The following is a 23,566-nucleotide window of genomic DNA, read 5'->3' on the forward strand; positions in this document are numbered from 1 at the left end:
ATGGCAACTCCGGATCCCCCGGTGTTGCAACCCAAAAATTTTGCCAGTCCACATCTGAAAGAAGTGCCTGGCTTAGTAAATAATACAGGCTCAACAATAAAATATGATAAAATCTTTTAATATTTCAATAACAGTTGGGTTAGTAAATACTTTTGAAAGTATGATTATCAAATAATTTTGACTCAACTATTAAAACAAAGTTTAATTTTTTTATTACTATTTATATATATAATTATATAGTTTTTACTGTTATAATAAAATTAAAGTAAATAATCTATATAAATATTTTGATATTTTCAAAAAAAAATCTTTTTTTAAAAAATTGATATAATATTATAAGCAACAGTTATCTATATTTCATTTCTTTTGATTATCTTTTTAATATTTTTTGAAAAGAATCATCTATAATATATTATTTTTTTTATCAATAATTAATTTTCAAAGAAAACAACATTTTTCCATATTTGTATATTTATTAATACATTTATCTTTAGTATATTTTTTTAAATGCTAAGTTATAGTAACTTGGAAAAACGTTCATCTACTAAACTTTAGTACTTCCTCAAATTATTATGAATTTGAATATAAATTTATCAATATTTGATTAATAATAAAAATAATTTTATTTCCATTATTTTATTAATGTTTTTTAATATTGATAGAGGATATAAATTATTTTTTATATTATTAATAATATGGATAATTTATGATCTCAAAACTAGTCTTCAACAATTTAAACATTCATGTTCAATGACTTCTATGTGGAGATATCCACAGCTTTATGTAAGGAAATTTAATAAATTAATAATTTTTTTTAGTCTTTATATGAAAATAAAGATTTAAGATATAATTTTTATTTATATGGTGAAGGTCAATATTTTTATGAGTTATCACAAAGTCAAAATTTCAATGGTATTCCTATTATTTTTGTTCCAGGAAATGCTGCTGATGCCGCAATGGTTAGAAGTATTGGATCAATTTTACAAAATAAAACAGAACGCCTTCAATCACCCTTTCGATTTAATGTTTTTTCCGCTCATTTTAATGAAGAATTTAGTATATTTGATACAACAATTTTAAAACGTCAAGCAAAATTTCTTATAAATAGTATTATTGAATTAGAAAAATTATATAAAAATAAACGAAATAAAAAATATGTTTTATTGGGACATTCAATGGGTGGTATTGTAATAAAAATGGCATTGAAAAATTCAGAATGGTTAAGAAAAAATACAGCATTTATTTTAGTTATGGGTACAATGTTAAAAGATCATCCAATTAAAATTACTAATGATTTNCTACTCCATTAGCATTCAACTCAGTTAGATTAACTATCTTTTTATTAATGTAATCAACTGAATAGAGGTATCCAAAACTGAATCTATTGATTGAGCAATTTGGTCTGACCACCGTCTCATTTGATGCGTAGAGAATATACTCCAATGGAAATTTAAAGTTTTCTTGTGGTGGTGCGAAATAGAAGATCTTCGTTATCTTGTGGTCGTCTTCAGTCGATGGGCAATTATAAGAAAATTTTAAAAGCTCATATCCATTTAATGAGAATTTTCCCTTGGTAGTCTCGTTAGAGTTTGGTACTTCCTTAGCTCCATCCTTTGTGAATATAACTTTGGTTATTAAAATTTCTTCGTTTTTATAAAAATCTTTTAAATTTGGTTGATTTTGTAAAAGAAGTTGAATTTCAAGAGACGTTTCCAAATAGTCGAATTTAATGACATCAATGTCTATACCGTTGAGCGATTTTTGGGTAGAATTGTAACCTTGTACTATTATTTCTGGTATGTCATTGACAGCTCTAAAGATCATGCAAGGCTCTGCAATCTCCTTTTTATAAGTATCTTTAGGTATTGTAAACAAATAGTAGAGTTTGTTCACATGTGGCAACTCGTCCGACGTCTTCAACGCTCCATTAACTAATATGAGTTTAAATAATTTGCCTTCCTTGTCTCTTGTAAATTTTAAAATTTTTTTTTGATCATTTCCACATTTATTGGTAATTGGAAGTTGTTTTGATATATGAACTTTTTTTGCTGCCATATAAGGATTTGGTGCAAGCTGCCAATTGAAATTGAACTTCCATCTTAATTTCTGAAGCGTTCCGTTACTGTGCGTATTTGTAATAGTTCCACAATCAATTAAATGAGGTTGAGACAAGCTATATACCTGAAGTATCCAAGAAAATGTACTGTTTTCATTATAAAATATTGATGGAAGTCTAGCTATATTCGAGTTTACAGCAAATGCATCTTCTTGATGTCCATGTTTGTAGTCAAAACCCGGAAGTTTCAATAAAATTACATCCGATGACGAGTTTGACTTGATGGCGACTGGAAATGTTGTTTGATTGATTTCCTTAGGAACCGAAGGAAAGAAGGTTCCATAAGTACTTCCTTCACATTGTGTGAAGGTTATAAGAAGTAGCAGCCAGAGAGTTTTGAATTGGTTAAAAACCAGAAACATAGTAAATTGTTTTATGTTAAAAAACACGAAGATTTAATAACTTTTCGAATGATAAAAAATTGAATATTTTCCTCTATTTATTCAAAATTTTTAACAAAATTAACATTTTCTTTAAATAATATTCATATTTTATCAAATTATAGGTAAAAAAAACGTTCTAATGTAAATGACCCTCTTTAAAGTTAATTGATATTAATATGTTATTATAGCTAAAGGATGTACTTTGTACTAACATAGAAATTTAGATAAATTCAAAAAGAAATATAATTTGAAATAGTATGATTATGATTGAATATATCTATTTTTCTATGACTTCAATTGATCAACTAAATGCTATGTTTTAAATGTTTAATTAATGAATGCTTTTTAGTAAAATTAAAATAGAAATTCATTAAATTTTATAACGTTCTAGAAACTTATAATTATAAAAAAATTTTAAATATCATTTTTATTCAAAAAAATATACAATAATTGAATAAATATGATAACAATTAATTATGTAAATTTTATATTAAATGTTTTTGAAACCAATTTTTTGTGAACATTATACAATTTAAAAATATTATGATGTTTATTTGATAATGAAAAAATTTACGAAAGATTGAAACTGTTTTTTGAATTAACTAAAAATTAACTATTCAAAAAATTTTTTTTTCAATAAAACCACGTATCAAATTTTGCTCAACATAAATGTATTTATTTAACAGTTTTATATACTCTCCGTTTAATTAATTAAACATGTTTTTTTTATAGTAGTATAATGTGATAAATTTATTGGCTTAATTTTAGAACCACTGATGTATTAGAAATTTTTTTTTTAAATATTTGAATATTATACATATGTATAATTTTTTTTATAATTACAATGTTGATTAAATAAAACTTTTTATACTAAAAAAACAAATAAATAAAGAAAAATAAGTAATTAAAATATTTTTTAAATAAAAATAAAAAATAAGAACTTTTTTTGAAATTTGAATATGCCACTAGTCATTCGATAACCCTTGAAATGGGCTGAATTTTGAATATAATCAACAATATTCTAAAATTAAAATTTTTAATTGTTCTTGAAATACTATGCTTGGTACTTTTTCGCGCGTAATCCATTGTAATCATTTTTTTATATCTCAAAAGTGGTTCACGATAAAAAAAAATTTTGAAGGTAGACTCCGTATGAAAGGTAATTTGAAGACGATTACAGAAATCTAATTGCATTTATCTTCATTATGACGCGAGATATGACCAAAGGTGGAAATTTTTCTAAAATATTCATTGTTCCCGACTTTTCAGTATCTCAGCAAATAATTACCCTATGAAGATGGGACTAGTTTCATTCGATTTATATTCAAAATTTGTTCCTGGTTAGTAATTTTCATAGCTATAACATTATTATTTTCAGAGATTCAGAAATTGGATACAATTATTTTAAGTTTCCGACTTTACCTCTAAAAATGTGACCAAAAGAAAACTTTTTTTGGAATTTGAATATGACACTATAGTCATTCGATGGCCCTTGAAATTGGATAAATTTTGAATATAATCAACAATATTCTAAAATTGAAACTTTATGAATTATAAGCAGTCAAAGTTGTTGGCAAAATTGGAGAATTTTTTTTTAAATATCAATATACACAGCATAATAAAATAATAAAAAAAGGATTCTAAAATAATTTTTAACATGAAATTCATTAGGCCTATTTACATATTTGTAAGACTTTAAAAAACAAAGATATGATAAAAAATATGTTTTTAAAAATTTTTTTTAAGAATCTAGTAATAGCTTTTAGTCATTAGTTTTACAGAAGTATGGAACTAGATGCATTGGACTCCTTTTACAGTTTTTGGTATCCCTTATATTGAAAAGGTTTTCAAATGTTTAAAATCTTTTATGATATTTCGTTTGGTAAGTCTTTGCATATAATCCATTATTATCATTTTTATATCTCAAAAATTTTTTTTTGAGTCTGATCTTATATGAAGCTTTTTTAGTATTTAATTACAAAAACCTGATTGTTATTTTAAATGTAGCAAAATATAATCATAAGCGTAAATTTTTCTAAATTATTTATTGTTTTTAATGCTTCTACACTTTAACTATCACTTATCCTATGAAAATGAAAAAAAAATATCATTCGATTACTTTTAAAATGTTGACTAGCACAGAAAATATTCATAAGCCCAATTTCTCCATTTTCAAAGATAGCTATTTGTTGAAAAAATCTTTGATTTATGATATAACTTATTGTTTAAACAATATATATATATTTAATACCAAAAACTTTTGTTAATTGTTATATAATTATTAATTTCAAAAGTAATATAAAATTTTTAAATACATTAATGTATTATAGCTAATATATTACGCTTTTTAAATGGTACAAAGATTAGAAAAAATCGCTATAATTTAACTAAATACAAAATAAAAAAATTTATTTAAGCAATAAAAATTATTTATCTTATTTCATCTAACTTTTTGTATCATTGTAAATTAACAAGCTTTAAAAAAAAACTAATTTACATTTTAGAAAATTCTTTTCTTTTTTTTCTTATATTAGTTACTGTTTCTTTGCTACATGTTTCTAATATGTCAAGAAGACCATCATGCATTATTAATTTTTCCAGATCATCACAACCACCGATAAATTTACCGCATACAAAAATTTGAGGAACTGTTCGACTTTTTGTCATATTCATCAAAGTACTAGAGTATTCCTAAAATTAAAATAAAATGTTTTCAAAAAAAAAAAACCAAAGTTACCGGAAATTTTACAGGATCATCAATTTGCAATTGAGTTAAATTTTTTTCAACATAATCAATGGATTCATTATACAAATTCTTTTTTGCTTTAACACAATAACCACATCCATTTGTTGTATAAACAACAACGGGATTTTCATTGATCTATATATAGAAAATTTTATAAAATAAAAAATTATAAACTTACTTCTTTTTTTATTTCATTTTCATATGATTTTGTTGGACTGTTACCCATTATTATATGATTAAGTAGAAAATCAGTATTTTTTATATATGTGTTAACATTAAATTGGAAAGATATTCCTATAAATTTTATTATTTATATACCAGAAAAATAAAGCAATGTTAAATGACTAACTTTTTTTTTAATATTTATAGATTTGACTGGTATTAAATAATAACAATGTATTTAGAGTAATTTAGAAAGAAGAACTTTATTAAAAAGATCAAAATGAGAACAATGAATTGATAGTAAAAAAATAACCATTTTTGGTTAACATTTAAAAATTTAGATGTCTCTAGTATAATTTCAAAGTATTTTATTATTTTTTTTTATCAGTTTTATTTATTTTAAAAAATATGATTAATTTTATAATAAAAGTAAAATTTAGATATATTAATAAATACATATATTAGGTTATTGGGTTAAAAAAATAAAAGCTTATCAAAAAACTATAACATAAATGATTTATTCATAACAACAGAATGATAAAATTAAATTTTAATATTTTTTTTGAGACTTGTTTGTTACTAATATATTTTTGTATTATTATTTTATAATTGTCATTAATCTGAACCTGATATTTAAACTTGGTTATTTTGTAAACATTTTTGTTTTGTAAAGTAAAATAATAATTTTAATAAATTTGATTTGTGATATGAGAAACTTTTAGGTACTTTTCAGTTTTTTTAGTACCATTTTTTTTAGTTTTATCTTTTTTTTAATATAACCCTTAAGAGACCAATGAATTATTATACTTTGCAGAATTTGTGGAAATAAATTAGTTGATTCCATAAAGAGAAAAAACATTTATTTTTAGATCTCTTAGATCACTATGGTACAGACAAAAAATAATTATCAATCCTCATTTTTTACAAATAATCATATTTTTGAGTTTGAAATTTTTTTTTTTTTATAAAATATCGCTTAGGTATATATAATAAAGTTATTGCTTTAAAATAATACTATATATTTTTTAATAATAAGGTAAACGATTTTTTTCAATTACATTACAAAATCCAATTTTTCAATTTTTTCAGCTAATCAGTAAAAAATTGAAATAAAAGTTTTGATTATTTTGTTTGTACTATTATAATCTAGAAGTATCAAATATAAATGTTTTTTCTCTCTGTGTAAATATTTTTTTAAAAATATATTTTTAATTACTTAAAAGTATAACATACAGTCATATCACAGAATATCAAAAACTATGTAGTATAGTTTGATATTATAACTAGTTTACAAGTTTTAAAATTAGTAATTAGTTTAAAATATGTTTAAAAAGTTTTTAAAATTTTTTACTTTATCTGAAAATTGAGTAATTATTTTAAGCAGAAAATATATGATAAAATAAATTTATAATTTGACAGTTTACAAAATTAAAATAAATAAATTAGATACTAGAAATACGAATTCATTTTTTAATTTAAAAGCTTTGAAATTATTATTTTTGGGGAAATTTTGTTAAGTAATTAATATATTATATCTTAATATGTATTTTAAGCAAAAATATAAATACCATTATTTTTTAAAAAATGATTAGATTTATTAAAATGTGGTTTAATTTTTTATTATTACATGTCTGAAACATTTTTAAACTTTCTTACTTTCTTCAAATTTCCGTATTATGATTAAAATTTAAAAAAAAAAAACATTTTTCTCCAGTAGACTGTGGACGGAGTTATTTAAATTTTTCCAACTTTGGAAATAATTAAGAGATCATATCTACGGTCTACTGAATACAATGACATTTTTTTTAGTTATATTTCTTATCATTTTACTAATTAGTTTAATATTTAAAAGTATTCTTTAAGAATTTTTTCAAAATATCTTTTTGAAGTTTTCCAATAAAAAAGATACTTACAGTGAAAAATCATGATTATTTTTTTTCTTTTAAAAATATCATAATTAACATAATAATATAAAAAAAAACTAGAATTTATTTAAAAAAATTAATTTTCAATACATATTGTATAAATCTAAATAAATAATTAAAATTAAAATCGTAAAAATAAAAAACAATAATTTATTTACATATTTTTATTAAAAAAAAATAGTTTTACCAAAACTGAATATTAGCAAATTTTATTATTTCGTTGAATATTATTTAAAACAACTAGTCTAATCAACTTTAATTTTATAATCGCAAAAATATATTTTTTATTCTAATTTTCTAACAGGAGTATTTTCTAACCATAATGTATGAAGAAATTCATACAATTGTTTAGAAATTGAAACTTTATAAGGTGTTGGATCAAAAAACCTTTTATGATCTTTTCTTGTTAATTTAATATTTTCACTAACATATTTTTTTATTTCTACTAATGAAGGCATTTTTTGACAAATTTTTCCATTCTTCCAATATACTTTTTGTAATTTTTCTACTTTTATTGGAGTAACAAAAGCTCGTTTACTTTCTATAAAAGGATGACGACAAAGGATTTCTTTTCCAACTTTTGGTTCAGGTTCATTGTCAAGACATAAAAAGTCAACAATTGGATTTTCACCTTTTCCATATATTCTATAAGAACTTTTTTTACCTGGTAAAGTCATTTTTTCCATTTCTTGACTTAACTTAATTTTTGGAATTCCTGATAATGAAACTAATTTATAAACACAACCTAAAGCTGGTTGTTTTTCACATGTTACTAAATTTGTACCAACACCAAATGCATCAATTTCATTTTCTTGTTCATTAAACGATTGAAGTGTATTTTCATTAATTCCATTTGAAGCTATTATTATTAATTTATTCATACATTCATTATATTTTGGTAAAACTCTTGCAATTTCATTAAAATACTTTCTTATTTCTATTGATAAGTAACAAAGATCTCCACTATCAATTCGACATCCCACAGATTGATATCCAGCATCAAATAAAGCTATTGTTACAGCTATAAAATTAATAACACCACTATTTAAGACATCATAAGTATCAATTAGAGCTAAAAATGAATCTGGAAATGTAGTGGCATATGCACAAAATGCAACCAATTCTCCTTTATTTAATTCATTTATATCAACATTAAAATTAATTTTTTCAAACAACAAATTAAGAACATTCTTTGAATTTTCAAGTAAATCAAATTCTTCATGTGTTGAATTAACATTTAATTTCATTCCTTTTAAATTAGAATCTTTACCAAATGAACATATGAATGAATGTGCCTGTGTTCCTCTTACTGGTATACCAAATAACTTACCTGCCAATACATTACTTGTTCCATCAAATCCACCAATATAACAATATTTACTAGCTGATAATGCTCCATTAGGACCCTGAGCTCGTCTCAAACCAAGTTCAAGTAATTGAACATTATCACCAGCTGCTAAACGAAAACGAACAGCATTTGTTGTAACAAGACTAGCAAAATTAACTTGATTTAATATTGAAGTTTCAAGAAGTTGACAAATTGCTAAAGGTCCTTCAATTGTAATTAATGGAATTTTAGGAAAAACCACAGTCCCTTCTGGTATAGCAGATATAGTAATATTTGAACAATCTAATTTTTCAAGATACTCAAAAAATTCAGATTCAGTATTTTGTGGAAATTGTAATTTAATATATTCAAGATCAGATTTTTTTAATTTAAAATTTTTAACAAATTTAATAACATCCTCCAAACCAGCAAAAATTGTATATTCACCTGAAAAAGGATTTTTTCTAAAAAAAACATCAAAAACAGCCTTTTCATTATGAATTTTTGATTTCCAATATGCATAACACATTGTCAATTGATAATAATCTGTTAATAATACTTCATTAAATTCATACCCATCATTAGTAAAACAATTTGTTGTCATAATATTAACTTCTATAAAAATTGTTAAAAAAATATTATTTTAAATAAAAAAATATTAGTTTCATATTTGATTTAACATATGTAAAATAAAAAATATATATAATTAATGGTATAAATATAGTATTTTGGCAAATAATAAATAAATGATTAAATGATTAAATATAGGAAAACTGTACAATATATAAATTACATCAATATATGTTTCCTTCTTGGTGTCTATCTCTCCAATTATGATCCAAATTATAATGCAATATCTTTACGAAAGTAATATCAAATTATTTTATTAATTTACTATTACACTAATAATATGGATAAAGATTATTTTTTTTAATGATAATATAAATAAATAATAAAAATAATATTAGTAATAGTTACTAAAATAAATATATCAATACATTATAAATATTTTTAGTGATAAAATCTTTGTAAAATAAAATCTAATCTTCGTTTAAATTTCATAATTTTCTATTTTTTCAAAATAAAACACTTTTTAAATAGTTGATTGTTACATATATGTATGTTTATACCTGTCCTTGATTATTATTTTTTTTTTTATTAAAAATTATCATTATTTTAAAATTTATATTCGATTTTAGGTTTTTTTTTTTAATAAAAAAAAACTAATTTTTACTTTAATAATATGTATATTATACTTCAAACTTTTTGATATATTTTTGTCTGCCCTTTGAAGGAAATTAATCATGGTACATTAAAAGTTATATAAAAATTTTTTATGTACTTTAACACATGATATAATTAATTATCAGACTAGAAGAAATATTTAAGATATTCTAAATATAGAAAAAAAATCTTTTTTTTATAATTTTATGGATGATATTGTTATAATAGAATGACAATTGTTTTATCATTTTAAAATATATTTATGTCATTACAAATAATAAAAATTTTTGTTGATGATTTTAATTTATTTATACAATAAATATACTATAAACATAGTTATTTTATTATATAATATTTTATTTTATAACATTAAAGACAAAAAAAAATCATGTAATTTTTTTTATTATTGTTAATTTACTCTTATTAATCAAATAAAATAAAAAATAATATTTTAAAATATGTTTTATTATTAAAAAGGTATAATAAATATCTTATATATAACAATATTAAAATAAAATAGAAATTAAGAAGTACAAAATGAACATGATAATGGACATTGTATTTCCATGAAACGTTTATGATCTTGACAAACGGTTGGGCGTGCTTTTATCCAAAGTTTACATGAACGTTGATTATCTTCACATACTTCATTTTTTTTTACAAAATCATGATTATGATAGATTGGTTGAATTTGTAACATATTTGTTTTTGTTATAATTTGTGATTTTATGTTAAGTGGTGAAGTTGTTATTACATGTTTAGGTATCTCTATATCTTCATATTCTTTTTGTTTGGGAGAACTTTCTAAATCATTAGAATGATATAATATATTTGATTTAAAACTTTCTGATAATTTTCCTTCTGCTTCAAGACGCAAAAGTTGTTTACGGAATAACTTTTCAGATAAGATACCATTACTTTTATTAGTTAGTATTTCTGGAGTTGTATTAACTTCATTCTTAATTGTTGTTTGGAATTTTTTAGTTGTTGTTGAGAAAGTTGAAGTTTGAGGTATTTCTATTTTAACAATTTTTTCATTAACATTTCTAAATATATTGTTAATAGTTGTAGGTTTTACAGTTGTAGTAGTAGTTGTAGTTGTAGTAGTAACAGTTGTTCCTCTTGAAACAATAACTTTATCCATACCAAAAGGTGAAGGTGTTGTTTGTGAATTTAAATTTGAAAACATACCAATATTTGTATCTTTTCCAAAAAATGCTCCAAAAATATTTTGTTGTGTTTTGGCATCCTCCAAAACAAGATCATCAGCTTTTGTTGGAAATTTATTTTTAGCTAAACATGCTTCCATTACTACTTTGATAGCTTCAAATGTCTCAACTCCTGTTGGTATTAATTCATCTTTATCTAATATAAAACCACCTGACACTGAAAAAAAGTTTGTTTTTTATTTAAAAATTATATATTAATCATTTTTATTAAAATTAAAAGATAGAAAAAAAAAAGTTTTTTAAATAAACATACATTCCATTTCTGGCCTTAATTCTATTAAATAAACATATTTTACTTGTAATGTACTTTTTGCCCAATCATCAGATCCACCAGAAGCAGGTGATAATAAATCTGCACCAGTTCCATAATTATAATCTGTGCCATAAATAGCACGTAAACGATTTATTGCTTTTAAAGCAACACGTGACTACAAAATTATATAAAATAATTATGAAAAAAAATTAATATATGACTTACAATATCCCTGACATCTGTTGGATAATTTTCATATTCATGTGAATATGGATGAATCCAAAGTTGAGCATATGTATGTAATGTTATAAAACCATCTAATCTATCAAACATTTCTTCTGATGTTAAAAAATCACTAACAGCTCTAGCTTCTGGTTCACTTAAAGGACCAGAACCATGATATTGATTACTACAAGGATTGTCACTTGAACCAGTTTCACTCCAGTAAAAATCAAAATTTCTATTTAAATCTGTTCCCATACAACATTTTATACCACCCCAATAACCAGGAGCACATTTTCTTGGTGAACGATTTTTTCTCCATAATCTAACTTCTGGATGTGTACTACTTCTTGAATATTCATAACCATCAGGATTTAACATTGGTAAAATAAAAATATCATAATATTTTAAAAAATGTGTTATAAATTTATCTTTTCCATAACCAGAAACAAGTTGATTAATTATAAATAATGCTGTATGACTACTAGCCCATTCTCTAGCATGAATATTACCATCAATCCAAAAAGCACGTTTTTTTCTTTTATCACTCCTTTCAATACCTATTTTTAAACCTTCTAATGGTCGATCTTCATGACTTTTACCAATTCTAATTAATTTAACAATATGTGGATAATAAAATTCAACAGTTCTCATGTATTTAATCATTGCTGAGTAACTAGTATACTCACCAAAAGGATATTTTGCCAATAATTCACCTACATTTTCAAGAATTTTTCTTCTTTGATTATTATCACTAACATCATCTTCAAATCTTTGAAAAAATTTAGAATGATTATTAAAATCCATTTTAATCTTTTTATCACTATACTTTTTATTATCTTTATTTTTAGCTCGTTTTTGTCTTTCATTTCTTATTATTAACCTTAAAAATTAAATAATATAATAATAAATTTAATAAAAAAAAATAATTATTATTATTATAATAAAAATAAGATAAACTTACTCTTGTACATCTTTAATCATTAATCTATACGATATATTATGCCTTTGTAATGTAGAAATGAGATCTTCTTGATTTGTGGGATGTGTCATAATATCACAAAAATAATTTATCCTTCTTGGTTCAACCCAAAAATCAAAACCATTTCTGGAATTATTAGCTTCTAATTGTCGTAATATCTCCAATTCTTCTATTTTTTTTGGTGTCACTCTATATACAGAAAATATTTCTTTACTTAAATAAAAATAAATTAAAATTTATCAAAAAATTTTCTTTTCTTTTTTTTTAAAAACTCACTTATCTTGAGGAAAATTTTCAACAACAAAACTTCCATTTATTATTAAAAAGTAAGGTAATAATAGCCATAAATAGTTGAGCATTTTTTTTTATTTAATTTTAAAGCTTCAAAAAAAAATATTTTATTTATTTTTTTTTTTGTTATCTTGATGACAATAATTTTTTTACATAAACTATTATTAATTACTTTTTAAACTTTTTAATTTAGAATAATAATAATAATATTAATTTTTATCTTAAAGACATTATTAAGAAAAAAGATTTAGAAAAAAAAAAATTTAGATTTTAAAATGAAAATAAAAGATATATGTATATATATGTATATATATATACATTTATTGATAATAAAAAAAAAGGCAAACGAAACGAAAAGACTAAAAATGATCATATTTTAGTATTAGGATGAATAGATAAAAGGAAGAAAAAAAAATTATATTTTAAAATTTGTTAGTTAATCAAAAATACTTTTACCAAAATAATGGGTGTTAATTAAAAGAGAAAGAAGATATATAATAGGTCGATGTTTTGATGCTTTCAGAAGACAATACCATTTCATTTATGTCATCATCATCATCTTAAATGGCGATATATTTTTTTTTTTCCTATCATATATACTATTATTTTATAATATATAAAAAAAAAAAGAAGTTTAAATATAGCATTAAGGTAAAAAAAAAATAATAGTAAAATATAGATAATTATTATTTAATTTTTTTTTATCCTAATATTTTTATAACGATTTATAATTGAACCAAAAATATTTGGTAAACTTTATTGATAATAGGAAAAAAAATATATATTTATAAAATTGATTTTTAGAAAACAATTTACTATAAGTACCATTAAATGTGATAATTTGAAAAGATATATAAATTTATAATAATTATATAAATGTAAATTTATAATATATTTTTAAATAATAAAAGGTATTATTTGATTGAAAGATAATTAAAAAGTAAAAACTTCTTTTATTGCTTATCTATTATGATCTTAAAGCAAAAAGATAAAAATGTAAGATGGGAGGTAAGTTAATAGTTTTTAATAGAAAATATGGATAAAAAGTTTAAAATGTCGTTCTTCTTTTGTTACAAGTTTTATTATATTTTAACTTTCACTTATTTTAATCATCTCTCTTTAAATATCTGAACACATTCTTATATCCGGTCGGGCTTGATAAATTAGTTAAAATTATGATATCCTTAATTAACAAGTCTATATGATTATATTATTCCTGTCGAGGTATTTGATATAAATTTTATACATATAAATGTATAATTTAAGGGATATTTGATAAATATTACATAAACTTGATAATTAACTTTCTTTATTCCATAATTATATAATGTATCATTTCTTTTCCTTATATTAAATAACTATAAATATCAAAGATATACATATTTAAATAAAATTTTCAAATATATTTAATAGAATAATTTATACAATTATACATTTATATATATATATAAAAATAAAAGTATGTAGATATTTAAAATATATCTTTTAATAAAATGTTAAATCAAATAATTAATTTTATAAATAATATCATGAATCATATTAAAATAATCATAAATTTGTATGTATATATATATATCTATATAATAAATAAAATATTTAACATATCTACAATAATATACATAACCAAAATAAGATAATGATAAAGATAATAATATAAAAGTACTAAATCTTATTTTTATGATCAAACAATATCATCTTTCTTCTTTACATATCTTTACTATTATATTAATGAATTATTTAATTTATACAACAAATTTATTTATTTATTTTTTTTAGTTACATTCTACATAAATTATAAAAAAAAAAAAAATTTTTGTTATTATCTTTTAAAAGCTATCAATTAGTCAATATCAATAAACTACTACATTCATATACCATCTATTTATAAAATATTTTTATAATTGTTTAGTGACAAAAAAAAATTATCCAATCCTGTATTATATTATTTATATACTCATCAAATATCATTTTGCCTTTTATAATTATAATTTTTAATTTTTATATATCTTTTTTTAATATAAATTTATACTTACTGAATATATCTTTAAATTTCCTCCATTTAAATATATATAATATAATATATATATATAAATGTTTAATGTGAAAAATAAATTAGATAATTATCTTTTTAAAATATTACTTAATTAGATAATTTTTAATGTTTAATAATAAAAAGAAAAATGATTAAAATTTAAAAAAAAATAAATAGGAAGTATTTTTATAATTCATTTTAAAAAATTATATTAGCATTTAATTTTAACAAATTAATTCTTATAAAATTAATTTTCTATGTATTATTGATATAACAAAAAAAAAATTTTTATTATTAATTTTATTTATTAAACTATTGTTAGTTAAAGATAATTCATTTAAAAATTTATAGTACAATTTAATTAAAATGATAATAATAAAAATATTTAAGATTAACTATTTATTGGTAAAATGACAAATTAAATAATACATAAAGGTATCCGTTTCTTTTTTCAAAATACTTATATATAGAAAACTAGAAAATATAATTATTAACATTACATTTTTATAATGAATTATTTATTATAATAAAAATTGATACACTTCAAGCCCATGTATTATTATAAATTTGAAAATATTTTTCAACTTCATTAGTTGCTGGAACTATTGTATTACTTTTAGATAAAACAGTTCTTTTTGATTTACAAAATATTCCAATCATTTTTTCTTTAATTTTATCTGATAATGTTATAAATATTCCAATATATATTAAAATATAGACAGGAATAATGTAAGCAGACAATTCTTTATCAATAGCAAAATTTTTATTGCTCTTATAATCAGTAATTGATAATATATATATAAAAATTGTATTTAATGCAAGATCTATTGCATAAATTATACCTAAAATTGTAACTAATAATGTACTAGATAAAATTTCTTTTAATTCAAATTTTACAGTTAATCTATTATCCATAATTTTTGTATCATCAATATTTCTTAAACGATACCTACAATAAAGGTATATTGATATATTTAAAAAAAATACAATAATACATATTGGAAAATCAGTTTTAAAAAATATAATAGGATCAGCTTGTTTTGCGGTAAAAGAATTACAATAAGGAAGTTTATCAATATTTGTCCATAATGTAGGATTTGTAAATGTTTTATAAATTCTTAAAACTGGTTGAATCCACTATATAATTAAATTATATTTTATTAATATAATGAATAAAAAAAACTTACAATTAAAAAAATAGCTAAAAATGGTAAAAATATAATAGAATATGTTTCATATTTTTTATAAAATACTGAAGCAACAATTCTTTCTATACTGATGGCTGCAAAAGTATAAAGAAAAACACTAACAGAAGAACCATTAATTGTTGATATAATTAAACAATATGCTTTATCTTGTAATAAATTACAATTATCATTTTTTTTTGTAATTAATTTTACTAAAAAATCAAATCCACGGTATGTTGTACCAAATGTTCTTATAAAAAATGCAAAATGAAGATTACAAATAAGTATACGAAGATGTAAATGATAAAATTTATATTTTATTAAAAAATATGTTATCAGTAATAATCCATAAAAACACATAAAATTTTGTATAATTAATCCAATCCATACAGTAATAATTACTGGATTAGATGTAGTAAGATAAGCATCTTCACATTTATCCATTATAAAAAAAAAATATTTTTTACCTAAAACATTATAAAAATTGTTAAAAATTTTTATCATTTTTAAAAATGATATTTAATAATATAATTTATTTAATTATTATGACTAGTCATTAAATTTCTTCTAAATTACTTTAATTTTAATCAAAATAATTATATTTTATTATTTTTTTAAAAACATTTATATAATACAAACAACATATGGTGGATTTAAGGTGGTAACATAACAAGTAAAATTATTAATATGACGTACTATATAAATTCGATTAACATTTTACTAAAATTTTATATAATAATATTTTTTTAGTTTAGTTAAAGTATTACTTATTAAAAATCGTTAAAAAAATAATTAATTAAATAATAAACAATATTTAGGTATGCTAAAAAATATATTAATTTTTTTGTTGAAAAAAAAAATATATATAAGTACATTTAGGAATAAATTCATTTACGTAATTGTTTAGAAATTTTTTCGTAGGAAGAATCATACAAAACAAAGGACAAGATTGTAATAATAAGTATTTATTAATAATATAATAGAATTTATTTTTTCATAGTATATATATTTTATTAAAATATTAATTATAAGTATTAATTTTAAAAAAAAATCATAAAATATGTATATTAAGTTTATTTAAATATAAAATACTTGTAATAAAAATTATATGATATTAAGAATAAAAATATTTATAAATAAATTAAATAATTAATTTTAAATAATATCTTTAACTCCAATTATTTTTATATATTTTAAAATAATCATCAGTATTACCAAGTGGAGCAATAGATTTTTTTGTTAAAAAATCTATTTTTTTACCAAATAAAAGTAGTGAAATAACTTTTCGTCGAATATTTGTACAAAATATTGAGAAAGCAATACAATATACAATAATATATAATGGTATAATAATAGCTGATAATTCTTTATCAAAAGCAAATGATTTATCATCCTTGTATTTTGTAACACTTATTTTAACTACTAATGCTGTATTTATAACAAGATCTATTAAATATAGTATAGTTAAAATTGCAATATTTTTAGAAGTTAAACAAATTTCTTTTAATTGAAATTTCATTGATATATTATTATTTAAAACTTTTTCATTATCAATTTTTTTTAACTTATATTTACAGTAGAAAAAATTTATCACATTAAATAAAAATATAACTCCAGAAATAGGTAATTCAATAAATAAGAATTTTTCAAAATTTGCCACTTTTGATGTTTGAGAATTGCAATAAGGTATTAATTTATTTTGAGACCAAAAATCATTTTGAAAAATGTAATTAATCAAATTGTACAAAGGTTGAATCCACTAAATTCATTAAAAATGTAATTATTTTTTTTTAAAATTCAAAGCTTACTATTATTGATGCAAATATCATGGATAACAAAAAATATTTATACATTTCATATTTTCGAAAAAATAATGATGCAACAGTTCTTTCTATAGTTATAAGAATAAATGTATATAATATTGTAGAGATAGCACCACTATTAATAAGTGAAATTATTTTACATTTTTTTGAAGAATTAAGAAGATCACAATTACTTTTTTTAATAATAAGTATTATTAAAAAATCCAATGCACGATATGTTGTTCCAATTGTTCTTAATAAAAATGAAATATGTAAAGAAAAAAGAAGGATTCTTAAATGGAGATGAAAAAGTTTTAATGTAAATATGATGTAAGAAATTAAAAAAATTCCTAGTAAACAAATTATATTTAAAACTATTAGAAATATCCAAATAATAATAATAGATGAATTACCAATTGTTTCAAAAGCATTCAAACAAATATCCATTTTATGAAAATTTATTTATAATTATAACTGAAAAATAAATTTTGTTTAATATTAAAAAATATTTGATACAATTTATCAAAGTTATTTCTTTATAGTATCGGAGAATGAAGATTGTAAAAAAAAAAATCTTCTTCATAAGGTAACTATAAATTTTTTTCAAATATATAAAAATTTTATTTTTCCTTATAATAAAACTGTCTCAAGTATAGAGAACGTAAAATTAAATTGCTTAATTTTAAAAATATACCACTTATAAATATTCAAATTAAAATGTTTTTATGATAAAAATAATTTTTATTATTAAAATATAATTATAACTTTTATATAGAAAAAAATGTTTATAGTTATAAATGAATGGTAATAATTAATAATAAAGAATCTTTTATATGGTAAAAATTTTATAATACACAAATTTAATATTTCGATAAATAAAAGTTGGTAAAAATAAATAATTTAAGATTAACTATTTTTAATTTATTCTTCAATAAATAACAAAAATAATAATTTTTATTTAACAATCAACTTTTTAAATTATTTTAATAATTAAGAAGATAAAATATTAAATGATAGTTTACAAAAGTATTTTCTTATGAATTACTTTATACAAAATGTTTCATCATAAAAATTGAAGTCTAACCTGTGAAAACATATTCATATACAAAGAAGATAATGTTTATATTAATTAGTTATTCCTTGTCATATTATATTGATATGAACTTTTTTTAATTAAGTGTATTATATGATACATTTTTTATTAAAAAATTAACAGTATACCATAATTTATCAGATTGTCAATAGCATCTATTAATTTTAATAAAAGACTTTTTAAAATAAATAAAAAAAATAAATAAATTAAATAAGCTTTTTTACCTTTAATTATTCTATGTTTTTTAAAAAAAAAATGACGTACTAATAAATTATATTATTTTTAAAAAGGTTTACCATAAAAATAATTTTATTACGTTACAATTTTTTATAATGTTACAATAAATAATTTTTTATTTAAAATGATAATATTCTCTTCTAAAATTAGTAACATTAAAACTATTATTTTTAGAGTAATTTTAATTTGAATCATAAATCAAAATTTTAATATTGCTATTTTTAAATAGTTTTAAAGTTTTAAATTTATAATATTTAAATATAAAATATTATTAAAACTTTTTTAGTTACTTTGAATTTTCATATCTACTTTCAGAAAAAAAGAATTATCTTTTAAAAATTATAAAATTAATACATTAATAATAGGGAAAAATTTTATTTACAAAAAATTATTAAAAATAGAAATAGCCAAAATCTTAATAAATGTTAATAACTAGAATAAATTAGCTAATAAATTGACATTCAAACTATAATAATAATTTTAAAAAAAAATTTATTATATTTTAATTTTTTATAATTTTAAAATTTTTTTTTTCTTTATTTGTATTATATATATGCCATTTTGATAAAATGAGAAGACCTTCTTGAATCACTCTGTTCAATACCTGTACCTAGTCTAGGAAAATTAATATTTATTAAACCGGATGTCCGTCGAGATCAATATTAGGAACAGAATCTGTTTGAGAGTTACGATCTGTATGTTGCTCACCATTACTCAATTCACTTTCTTCTGTCTCAGGTGGTTTATATTCCATTGTTGGAGATTGATTTGTTGATGGATAATCTTCCTGAAGTTGTTTTAATAAAATACCAATATTATTTAATTTTAATGGTGTTGGAGTTAATTTTGATGAACTTCCAGCATATGAACTAGCTGATGGTGACATTACTTGTTGCGTTTTAAATGTTTGTGGTAAGTATTGAAGTGAAGGTTGTTGCATAGAATATCTACTATTTGAATATAAACTTAATTCTTCACTAAAATCATCATCATGTTCATTTATTTTAAATTCTTGTCGTTGATATTCTCTTTTTATTCTTGTTGTATAACCACCATAATCACTTTTACTTGGTGAATTTTTAATAATTCTATCAAATGGAGCTATACTAACAACAGATTGAGAATATATTTTATCATTCATTCCTATATGAGTATCATCAAAAATATTATGAGGATGAAGAGTAAATGAAGGTTCTCCATTTCTCATTAAACTTCGTTGACTACTAGATATATCTTTACGTAATCTATTTCCTTCAAAAGGTAAATAATTTGAAGAATTTCTATGATTAAAACCATAAATTGAATCATTTTGTAATGACAAAGGTTCTGATTCTCGACTTTTTAATGATGTTGAATCTCTTTCATCAGTTGCTTCACTAATCCTATGTAATGCATCATAAACTTTTTTATTTTTTTTTCTACGTCTTTTTTCTTCTCTATAACTTGGCATATTTCCAAATTTAATGGAACGATTTATATTTTCACCAAAACTTTCATCAGCTTTATCAAATATTATATTATGTGTAACTGTTTCAGGAGTACTTTTTCTTCTATAACAAAAAACTAGACATATAAGAATAAGGAATAAAAATACTGCTACAATAAATAAAATAATAAGAAGTGTTGTTGTTTCAACAGTTCTATTATTTTCTAATCCATTTTTTATAGATTTTGAAAAAATATCATTACTTGTACCATAATGAATTCTACGACTTGAATTACTTTTAATATCACATGCCACTCCAGCCCAACCATCATAACAAAGACATTTTTGTGATGTGGTACAGTCACCATGTCCAGAACAAGAAAATGCCAAGTTATTTGATGGACAATAAACTGGAGGTGATACTTTAGCTAATGGTAAACATACACTATCAATACAAATTTTTGATGGACCACATGATGCTCCATCTGGTACACGACCAAGGAAAGGATTAGTTATTGCTTTGCATGTTACTCGTTTTCCTTCTGTTACAAAATTAAAATTAAAAGAATTTAAAGAATCATCAATTGGATTTCCTGTTCCATCTTTACATTGTAATGACCCACATCGAACATTTTCAAAGTCACATTTTTGAAAAGTATTATCTTTATTTAAACCACAATTTGCATATTCAACACCTCTTTCATTTTGTTCAAAACAAGCTAACTCAGCAGCAGATGCCTCATGTCCCCATATTTTTTTACATTCCTGATCAATATCAGAACAATTTCCTTTCCAACAATTACCATTTATTCCACATGTTGTACCATCAATCATATATCCATCAGCTGGGCAATCTCCACTCTCACCATCACACATTTCTGGAACATCACAAGAACTTCTTGATTGTCGACATATTTGACCTGCTTTTTTAATTTCACATCGATGACAACATTCCTGATGACTGGCACATTGAGCAAATGATCTTAATCTACATGTATTTGCATCACAACATGGATCATTACATGATTCTTGACTTTGTGTACCACAATCACATTCCTCATTTTCATCAACAATTCCATTACCACAATTATATAATTCAGATACATGAAATGGTTTATTTAATAAACATTGTAATTCACCAGACCTTAATGCTGATTGAAGTCTAGCTTGTGAACATTTAGAAAATGAGTATGTAAATGGAATCCCAAAAGAACCAATTTGTTTATTCATTACACATTTTTGATTATCTTCACATAAACAATCTATTGAATCATGGTCTATACCAAAATTATGTGCTAATGATTGTACTAATAGGGAAGCACTCATAAATACTGATCGATGTTCCATTGCCTATTAAAAATTATTAGTATAATTAAATATAATTAGCTAAATTTACCTTAATAAGAGATAAACCTCTAGCTGTACAGATAGAAGAAAATGTTGATGTTGCTTGTTCATTATGAGAAAATGTAAAACCAGTAATAAATACAGTATTATCCTTCAAAACATTATATATATGTCCTGTTGTATATTCTAAAACATTTGTTAAACTTCTTTCAATATCTTCATTCATATCAACTCTTTCTTCATCTGTCCACCATTCTCCATAAACTATGGCAAGGCGAATATTAAGTTGTTTACTTAAAATTAAATCAACAGTATTTATAACATCAAGTGTATATCTTATAGATTCCATTATTGATTTATTAAGTTTTTTATAAAGAAAAAAATCTGAAATTACTGCAATTTCAATGTACTTTGTTTGCCTTGATACATCACGCCGTTTTCGACCCTTAAAAACAAAAGAATTCATTATAATTTTATTATCATATTTTACTTACATTAAAGAATGTTGATGATGAATGAGATGATGGTGATAGTGTTACAGCACCACATGCTGCCTCTTGATTCCATTTTGCTTTATAAAGTAAATGAGGATGACGTCGACTATGTTCACCACCTTCAAGAGGAATTATTTGATATGCAGTACCATTTGCATATGAAATAATTCCATGAAGGCCATCACATGTAGATAATGCTACAAAAGAATTAGCCAAACCTTGTATTGTTCCCTGATAATAACAATTTTCAATTATCTCTTCTAAAGGTGCTTCACCATTGTCATCTAACTTATTAAAAATAGTTTCATTATAAAAGATATTTTGATTTAATTCTAATGTTAATCTTAATCTATTAATAATACTATTTCCTCTTATCACAAATGTTGTTTGTGAATAATGGACAGTTCCATTGAGAAAATGGTTTCTCGTTTCAATTCCGATCCTATCATTTTTATCTCTAATCTGAAATGGGTAAACAATTTCATAATCTGAAGAATCCAGTCCCTCTAATAATCCTCTCCTTTTCATATATCCTTTTAAGTCAACTAAAATTGATAATATTATTTAGATAAAAGAAAATGATTAAAATTTTAGATAAGTATAAGGATTAATGGCTTCTTGATTGTAATGTTAGCTTTTATTTTCTAAATATCATCTTAAAATATCATAAAGATAAATTACTACAATAGAAACATATGTGCCCTATGAACGAACTAAATATTTAGATTATTTGATAAGATAACAAATAACTTTAATATGCAGAAAAAAATAATAATAAATAACTTTTGAATGTTATAAAAGAACAGAAATTATTACCTTTAGTAGAGATTGTAAAATGGATATATATAATTAATAGCAGCCAAATAATTTCCTTTGTCAACTTCATTTAGATTTTAAATAAATAATAATAATTCAAATTTAAATAAATATATAATTTTTGAAAAACTTGACAATCAAAATATAATATTTCTTTTTTTTTTTAAATATAAAATAAAATCATGAGAAAAGTCTAAAATATTAAAAAAAAAAATAAATTAAATAATATAAATGTTAAATAAAACAAATATCATCTGCTACAAAAACAAACA

The 23,566-nt window shown here is 21.2% G+C and overlaps 7 protein-coding genes across 7 annotated transcripts; 1 reads left to right on the plus strand and 6 right to left on the minus strand.

Annotated features, from left to right (window-relative positions):
* Positions 1 to 1,310, plus strand: SRAE_2000087200 (GPI inositol-deacylase; the record flags this gene model as incomplete). The annotated part of the gene is made up of 2 exons (XM_024651756.1): positions 1 to 75; positions 819 to 1,310. 2 exons carry the CDS (start codon positions 1 to 3, stop codon positions 1,308 to 1,310), a joined length of 567 nt encoding a protein of 188 aa, XP_024505402.1.
* Positions 1,311 to 1,331: 21 nt separating this feature from the next.
* SRAE_2000087300 (Hypothetical protein) lies at positions 1,332 to 2,478 on the minus strand (the record flags this gene model as incomplete). The annotated part of the gene is made up of 2 exons (XM_024651757.1): positions 1,332 to 1,355; positions 1,408 to 2,478. The coding sequence occupies 2 exons, from the start codon at positions 2,476 to 2,478 to the stop codon at positions 1,332 to 1,334; spliced, it is 1,095 nt and encodes a 364-aa protein (XP_024505403.1).
* Positions 2,479 to 3,977: 1,499 nt separating this feature from the next.
* On the minus strand, positions 3,978 to 5,471 carry SRAE_2000087400 (Glutaredoxin domain and Thioredoxin-like fold domain and Glutaredoxin subgroup domain-containing protein; the record flags this gene model as incomplete). The annotated part of the gene is made up of 4 exons (XM_024651758.1): positions 3,978 to 4,029; positions 4,997 to 5,190; positions 5,237 to 5,380; positions 5,424 to 5,471. 4 exons carry the CDS (start codon positions 5,469 to 5,471, stop codon positions 3,978 to 3,980), a joined length of 438 nt encoding a protein of 145 aa, XP_024505404.1.
* Positions 5,472 to 7,616: 2,145 nt separating this feature from the next.
* SRAE_2000087500 (Nicotinate phosphoribosyltransferase) lies at positions 7,617 to 9,263 on the minus strand (the record flags this gene model as incomplete). The annotated part of the gene is made up of 1 exon (XM_024651759.1): positions 7,617 to 9,263. One exon carries the CDS (start codon positions 9,261 to 9,263, stop codon positions 7,617 to 7,619), a length of 1,647 nt encoding a protein of 548 aa, XP_024505405.1.
* Positions 9,264 to 10,406: 1,143 nt separating this feature from the next.
* Positions 10,407 to 12,928, minus strand: SRAE_2000087600 (Peptidase M14, carboxypeptidase A domain and Proteinase inhibitor, carboxypeptidase propeptide domain and ShKT domain and Proteinase inhibitor, propeptide domain-containing protein; the record flags this gene model as incomplete). The annotated part of the gene is made up of 6 exons (XM_024651760.1): positions 10,407 to 10,687; positions 10,727 to 11,269; positions 11,366 to 11,540; positions 11,591 to 12,470; positions 12,552 to 12,782; positions 12,846 to 12,928. The coding sequence occupies 6 exons, from the start codon at positions 12,926 to 12,928 to the stop codon at positions 10,407 to 10,409; spliced, it is 2,193 nt and encodes a 730-aa protein (XP_024505406.1).
* Positions 12,929 to 15,435: 2,507 nt separating this feature from the next.
* On the minus strand, positions 15,436 to 16,523 carry SRAE_2000087700 (7TM GPCR, serpentine receptor class ab (Srab) family-containing protein; the record flags this gene model as incomplete). The annotated part of the gene is made up of 2 exons (XM_024651761.1): positions 15,436 to 16,029; positions 16,080 to 16,523. 2 exons carry the CDS (start codon positions 16,521 to 16,523, stop codon positions 15,436 to 15,438), a joined length of 1,038 nt encoding a protein of 345 aa, XP_024505407.1.
* A 3,322-nt stretch (positions 16,524 to 19,845) lies between these two features.
* On the minus strand, positions 19,846 to 23,364 carry SRAE_2000087800 (Mind-meld; the record flags this gene model as incomplete). Its single annotated transcript, XM_024651763.1, has 4 exons — positions 19,846 to 21,987; positions 22,034 to 22,429; positions 22,479 to 23,023; positions 23,295 to 23,364. 4 exons carry the CDS (start codon positions 23,362 to 23,364, stop codon positions 19,846 to 19,848), a joined length of 3,153 nt encoding a protein of 1,050 aa, XP_024505408.1.
* Positions 23,365 to 23,566: the final 202 nt, after the last annotated feature.

This window comes from Strongyloides ratti, assembly GCF_001040885.1.
Source record: "Strongyloides ratti genome assembly S_ratti_ED321, chromosome : 2".
NCBI lineage: Eukaryota > Metazoa > Nematoda > Chromadorea > Rhabditida > Strongyloididae > Strongyloides > Strongyloides ratti.